The following is a 6,967-nucleotide window of genomic DNA, read 5'->3' as shown; positions in this document are numbered from 1 at the left end:
TAGTCACACAAGTCTATGGAAAGATGATGATAATAGTGAGTGCTTACAGCAAATGGTATTGTCCAAATTGATATTGTATCTTATACTCAAAAGGTCTGAACAGAAGCATCTGGGCATCATGGCAGAGTTAAAAACAAGCCCATCGAAAATGGATAAACAATTAAAAATGTATTGAAAGAAGAAAGAAAAAGAGAAATCATTCCTAATTAATTCCAGTGCCCTGTACAACCCCAGACTATTTGTAATCCTACAGGGAACATCTTTATTGATCTGGGGGACGCTGCAGCAGACTTCTGATGCTTATCTCAGCATAAAAATAGGCTCTTGTGATGAGCAGTGATTTAATTACATGACAATCACTGCTAACAATGCATGGCGAATACCAAAAATATGCAGAGCAAGAGTGGCAGTGATAAATGCAAGGGAATGGCAATGACTTTCAGTAAAGTCGTCCATTGCCAGAGATGGAGGGAGACTTTCCCCCACCCGTGCAAGTGAGCAATACATGGTTTTGCTACGCATAGACTTAGGCCCTCAGAAGCTGTCGCCCTACATGGCAATGAGCACAAAGATATTCGGATCCCATCTTTTGGATATAAATGCTAAAACAGAAGCAGTAGAAAGGGTTTGTTCAAAAATAAAACAATGCACTTAGGTTTGTCTGCAAGCACCAACTCTTCGGTTCTTATCAGCTTCATTTGGTAGGTGACAGCTTAACATTATTCAATATTCCTCCTCTTGACAGAAAAACTTACCCAAGTGCAGGGATCAAGAGCCACAAAGTTTCTTCGTTCATCATTGATCAAAACATGAGAGTGCAAATGGGAAACCCCTAGCTAAGCACTCCTTCGAGCACTCCTTCCACCCATCTACCCTTCATTTCATCAAAGCCCAGAGCATAATCCATCCTTCATGGACTGGAGACCACTGCACGTGTCAGTTGAGCACACAGCTTCACAAAGCCTTTGAACAGCAGTGTGAGGGGCAACCTGTTCACATCCAAACCTGAACATATTTGTGTCTAGAAGACCCAGATCCAAATGCATGCATCCAACCTACAAGCAAGTCTCTTACCTCTGTCTACAAAGAGGTCTGGAAGAGGTTGGAAGGCTGGTTATGCTAAGAAAGCAGCTCAAATGAAGTTTAAGCTGGCCGATCTTCTGGCTTTTACTTTCTTCCTCTCTTAGAGGCACATCATCTCGTTCAGCCAAGAGGGAAATTGCAGGTGTTCAATCCGACACAGGAAAACTGATTGGCAACGTTCCCCCATGTAAAATTTAACAAGAATCACCAGCCCTCGGCTTAGAGCCACGCTGAGAACTTGAACTCCTGCCCGCCCAGGTGCTGCTGCTGCTGCTGCAAACACCGAGCCCTGAATGCCACCTCCTGCTGCCCTGTGCTCAGCTCCATGATTCATGTCAGAGGAGCACATCACTTATTCAAAACAAAATGACCTTCTACATGCTGCACTGTTTTAAGTCAAAGCAATACAGAGGAAAGTAGATTAGAAACAGTATCATCTGGAGGATGCTAGGTTTTTTCACTTTGTTATTTCTAAATGCTTTCGAATATTTACACTAAGCAAAACATACTGTTTACTCACGTATCCTTTGGAACTACATAACTGCTGCTGCTGAGGGTCTTCTCCATTGATAGCATTGTCTGGCAGATATTTTATCCGAAAATCTTGGAATTTCACCTGGTTTAACTTATCCTAAAGTGAGAACAATTAAAACACTCCATTTGCAATACAGCAAGTTAAAATATGTAGTACCTCAGCTTTCTTCCCAGTTGCTAACTTTCAGGATGCGAAAGAGCAGATATTCTTATCGCGTCTCCGTGTGATTTGAAGGGGTAGATGCACCAGGGCACTGACACGTGTAGCTTTAAAGATAAAATGCAAGTACAGTATTAAGTCAGAAGAGGATTCACTTCTGATACATACCACAGTCTCCAGAGTCAAAGCTAGCATTTCCCAAGCAGTCTATCAGCTTAGTTTAAAGGATGGAGAATCTAAAGGTTAAGGTTTGATTAGAATGTATTTTGTTGATTTTTTCCTAACCCCTCTGAGCAGCCAAATTATTCCTTCCAAGTGTGAACCTACGGAGCTGATGGGAAAACAACTCCAGTTGTGGTGATTCCTGCAGGATCAGGCCCTACAAATAAAAACCCAACCAAAGTAGCCCCATGTAGAGTACAGGAAATTAAATGGCAACTCTCCATTTTCCAGCGGGACTACCTAGTCCTGGGAGCTGTTAGTACTCCAGGCAGTCAATTAGCAGGAGCCTAATTTCTAGGGATGAGCACTTCCCCATGCAAATGAAGGTAGGTCTGCAGGGCAACAGCCATAGGTGTGAGCCCCAGAGCAGCGGGGCTGAGCCCGAGCCTTCCATCGCTTTGTGTGGGAGAGGACCGAGGGGGAGCAGAGAGGAATGCAAGAGCTGAAGGTTAAAACTGCAGCTTTGCAAGCAGGAAAGAAAAGGCGCTTGTGACATTTCCACCGACTGCTTTATTCAGTTGTTTGCCTGCTTTCCACAATGTGCGTTTCAGCGACTGAGGTCTCCTGACAGTGATCCATAAGGGAGCCGAGTCCTCGTTCTTATTCAAGATTAGTCCAGAAACCAACTTTTAGCAGCAGCTTACGTTTGGGCAAACACAAGTACATATTTCATTTGCACACGTATGTCAAACCCAGTCATTTACATGTTGTGAAGACAGCAGACATGTTTGGTCATATGCTATCAACAGATCTCCATGTTCTGTAAGCTACAGTCAGCCAAAGGACCCACAGGTAGATTTACATTTCTGAATGCCTTCTGGTCTTAGAGAAATTAGAATGCAAATATACATCTTGTGGGACTCAAATGACTGCCGTGAATTAAAAACATAAGTTTATAATTTCCATGCTATACAGTGTATAGATTAACAACGTAAAAAACAGTCATTCCCATGGGCAGACGGACACTCAGCTACGTAACAACTGATGTTCTGGCTTCAGGAATCAAATGAAAAGTCTGAATAAAGATTTTGATTACTTCAGTGGGCAGCACAAACACGTAACCCTCCTTTCCCCTAGGCAGAGGCTGGGAAATCCCACCCACAAGTTTAAAAGCAGGTGGGGTCTCTCTTTACCTTATCTCCTACAGCAGCACAGAGTCCACTTCAGGTAACTTCAGGTGTTGGTACACTGCACTGTCAAGTGATGTACTTGCTCACCTAGCCAGATACTGAATACTATAGCTCATATATATTGTAAAGAATGAGAAATATATGTTTTAATCCAGATAAATTAAAAACATCACCATAACCTCAAACGTTTATTGCATTTCAAACAGCGTTTATCAAAACAAAGAGCTCATTACAACATTTACACATACTGGGCCATCCAAACCCCTTCATTTGGTATGTCTCCAGCATAACAATCTAATACAAATTATTCCAAAACACACATCTATATGTATATAAAGACATCACCCTGTCTCCTGAACAGAAATCAAATGTGAAAAAAATCTACAGGAAAAAAAAAAAATTACTGTTACAATATCAGACTCAACTTCTGAATAAATAAACGTTTGCCGCAGCTGAATATTTTCACTCAGATCAATGATCTGATTTCACAGGCCTGCTTAAATATGTGGGACTTTGGTCCCTACAAAGCGACAAGACTACAGTATGATAAACTGGATGATAGTCTCAAGCGAGACAATGAGGCATTGTTTACACAGAAGATTGAGAAACCAGTTTAACAAAAGAGATCCGTGGACATCCACTGTATGTACAAGAAGGAGATTTACTGGAGATTTTATAATTTCTACAAGACTCTTTCCAACCGACTTCATTAAGTTGAAGTAAATCAAATCATGCAGAGATCTGGCTCAGCCAGAGAGACATGCCGGGAACGGTACAAAATGAAGAAGAACAGACACAAGATAAGCTTTAGAATCTTTGGCATTTTTCATAAACATTTTCAAGGTTTTTAAATCTATATGTTCAATCATTTTCCCACACGTACTCACCTATAAATACATTATACATGTACTCTTCTTTATACACAACTGTGTACATGCATGGGTACACAAGCACGCGTGCACACAAAGAGGCATTTTTATACTATTTTAAAGTGAGATAATCTTTCTTCTGTCTCTTCATACGCACCTAAACAGAGCTTTACATGAGCAAAACACATTCTTTATCAGAGACACTGATCTCCTCTCCCTGGTAGCCCACAATAGGACCCATGAGGATAGCACAGAGGAGGTTGAGACTGGACATCAGGAACAATTTCTTTACCACGAAGGTGGTCAAACACTGGAAAAGACTTCCTAACAAAGTGGTTGATGCCCTCGTGTGTCTCAGTGCTCTAGAGGTATTTGGATAATGTCCTCAATGATATTCTTTAACTTTTGGTTAGCCCTGAAGTGGTTGGGCAGTTGGACTTGATGATTTTTTCAGGTCCTTTCCACCTGAACTATTCCATTTTAAATCAAGTCTATGAACATGCGCCCTTAGTGATTCAGTGACATAGAGGAGATTGTTACTTTGGAAAAATAAAAATCAAAAAATCACTGAATCTAATTAACAACCCAGTGAAAAATACTCTGATGTTAGTTTTTTTGTGCCAAATTCATACATCAAGCCCTCGGGTTTGCATCATCAAATAGTGCAACAGCATTTGGATTGCCAATCCATAAGCAAAGCTTCACCTGTTTTATCTTTAGTTAGACGACTTTCAAAGTCTTATTTTTTAAAAAGCAACTTGTGCACCAGGATTCTCTTTGTTTGTAAGGTGAACCACCTGAGGCAATGCTGGTGGAAACACCTGCCTGGAAATGGCAAGAACCAAACTCCAGCTCTCGTGCTAACAGTGACTCATGGGGGCAAGTCCCACAAAGTCCTACAGCAGCTAAAAGGCTGAGGAATACACTCTCAAAAGAAACTGAGCAGGTTTACACAATTCTCCACCTCAGTTTCCCAAGGCAAACAACATGGATTATGCTGGTTATGTGAATTTTACAAAGCAGAACAATAGTTAAAAGATCAAAGCAAGAAATCACATTTCCCTCAGAAAACTGGGTTCTTTCTCATGTTTTTTCATTGCTCATTTCCCACATAACTTCATTTTCTGATCCTTTCTTTGTGGACTCCAATGGGAATCGGCAGGAGACCAACACCTGCCCCCTATTGCACAGCCACATCTTTGGGCACCACGTACTTTCTGCACGAGCACTTGTTTCTTTAAGGCAACAAAGTGTTTTTCTCCTGGATCTGTAGTGTTGACCCCTCTGGATTTAGACAGAAAAACAAGAGCTGTGCTGAAAATAACTGATGAGATGGAGTTATAAAAGGCAAGTCAACAGAGTCTTTTCAGGTCAGTGAGTTAGGCTTTTCTTCAGTCTCTTAATCCTTTTGCAGCAGAAGGTTCTCATGCATCCATTGCCAGCAATGGATCTCCGATGAATCCAGTATCCAAATAGTTAACCACAGGGTGGGCATTTTTTTTTTTTTTCTAAAGAAAAGCAAAAAAGGAAAAACCCACAAGTGCTGGATGAAATATTGAGATACTGCTGGAGCTCCTCACTCTGCTAATTATGATAAAAAACTTTTTAAAATGTACACTGCTTGAACAGAAGATGGGTATCAAAGACTCGTTAATTCAGAGCTTAAACCTTTCTAGGCACAGTGATTTAACTCAGAAAAGAATAGCTTTCATATCTTAATGTAAATCTGTTGGATATGTTAAAAAGTGGTTCAGAGCATCTCCTCACATCAGCTCAGCTGATCTGCTACGCTAGGCAGAATTATTTCCTCCTACATAAAAAAATGGAGTGCTGCCACATCCAGCAAAGCCTCTGCAATTGAAGCAAAATAAAAAATAAAAAGAGGGAATGCAGTGGCACCATACCCTCCCACACCTCCCCACCCTACAAACTAATTCACGTTTCACTCCGCTCTTTAGGGGCTACATCTTGGTGTCAAGAGACAGCCCAAAAAGACAACTCAAAATAGGTATTTATCAAAAAGACCAGCTTAAAAAACAAAACGACAACAAAAAAAAATTACTGTGTTGTTCTGAATTACAAAGAGAAGGGGGAAGCACGTGTATATATGTAGAGGGTACAGAAAGAGATGCTGCATTCCAAAATTGCACTTCATCCTATAGAGCACTCCGTTTCTTCCTAATGGGGCTGGAGCTGCTGTATGGTTTCAATTCAGCATGCTGCACCTGTAAAAACAAATAGACATGACGTTTGCAGCTAGGTAACTCTAGCTCAGTACAGCGTGTGTTAATGGCTCCCCAAGGACAAACCAAGGGAAACTAAGGAAGGTTCAAAAGTAATGAATCATTTTCTAAACACAGGAACATGGGGGATTAATTGCAGGAAGGATTTGAGAAGTCATGCATCATTTCTTGAAACAAAATATTAAAAGCAGATTTTTCTAATGAGATACATGGGGTTCTACCTAATTTCTGCAGCAGAGGAGAGATCTTTGGGTTTGTTTTGGTTTGGGAGCTGTTTTTCTTCTTCTGGCATTAACCAATAAGTTTAATTAACTCCTCTGAGGAGTAACAGATCAAGTGGATCCCAATATGCAGCAAAATGACTGTTGTCAAAATTGCATGCAGACCTTGGGATGTTGGAATATTTAATCATTTCAAAAAGAAAAATATTTTCTCAGATTGAGCCTGGACAAAGCTACCTCCACCTTTCAAAACCATTTCATTTACAATTCAATAGGTAAAACACGTATGGATAAACTGCAGAGGATCATACAACCCCAACAGCAAATTGCCTGTTGTGCCACAGAAAAGTATTCCCATTGAAACCACAGAAACCTTTTGTTGAATGTCCCATCTTTTCCACTCCTCTGTCTTTCTCCTAGCACATGCGGGTTGTAAGTGGCTAAAATGCAGAGGTGTTTTCCAACTCACTGCAGTGAAATGATGATGCATCAATAGCATGTTAAA

At 40.8% G+C, this 6,967-nt stretch overlaps 1 protein-coding gene across 7 annotated transcripts in view; it reads right to left on the bottom strand.

Moving 5' to 3' along the window:
- Positions 1-2,496: 2,496 nt before the first annotated feature.
- MCTP2 (multiple C2 and transmembrane domain containing 2) overlaps positions 2,497-6,967 on the bottom strand; it is a 142,868-nt gene continuing 138,397 nt past the window's right edge. For all 7 annotated transcript variants that reach the window (XM_090149059.1, XM_090149062.1, XM_090149060.1 and 4 more), the window contains one exon: positions 2,497-6,223. In XM_090149059.1, coding sequence (XP_090005185.1) covers positions 6,155-6,223 — 69 coding nt within the window. In that variant the 3' untranslated portion in view covers positions 2,497-6,154. The remainder of the gene's footprint in view (positions 6,224-6,967) is intronic.

This window comes from Phasianus colchicus, chromosome 12 (assembly GCF_987193195.1).
Source record: "Phasianus colchicus chromosome 12, bPhaCol1.hap1.1, whole genome shotgun sequence".
Classification (NCBI taxonomy): domain Eukaryota; kingdom Metazoa; phylum Chordata; class Aves; order Galliformes; family Phasianidae; genus Phasianus; species Phasianus colchicus.
This window is presented reverse-complemented; position numbering and strand designations above follow the sequence as displayed.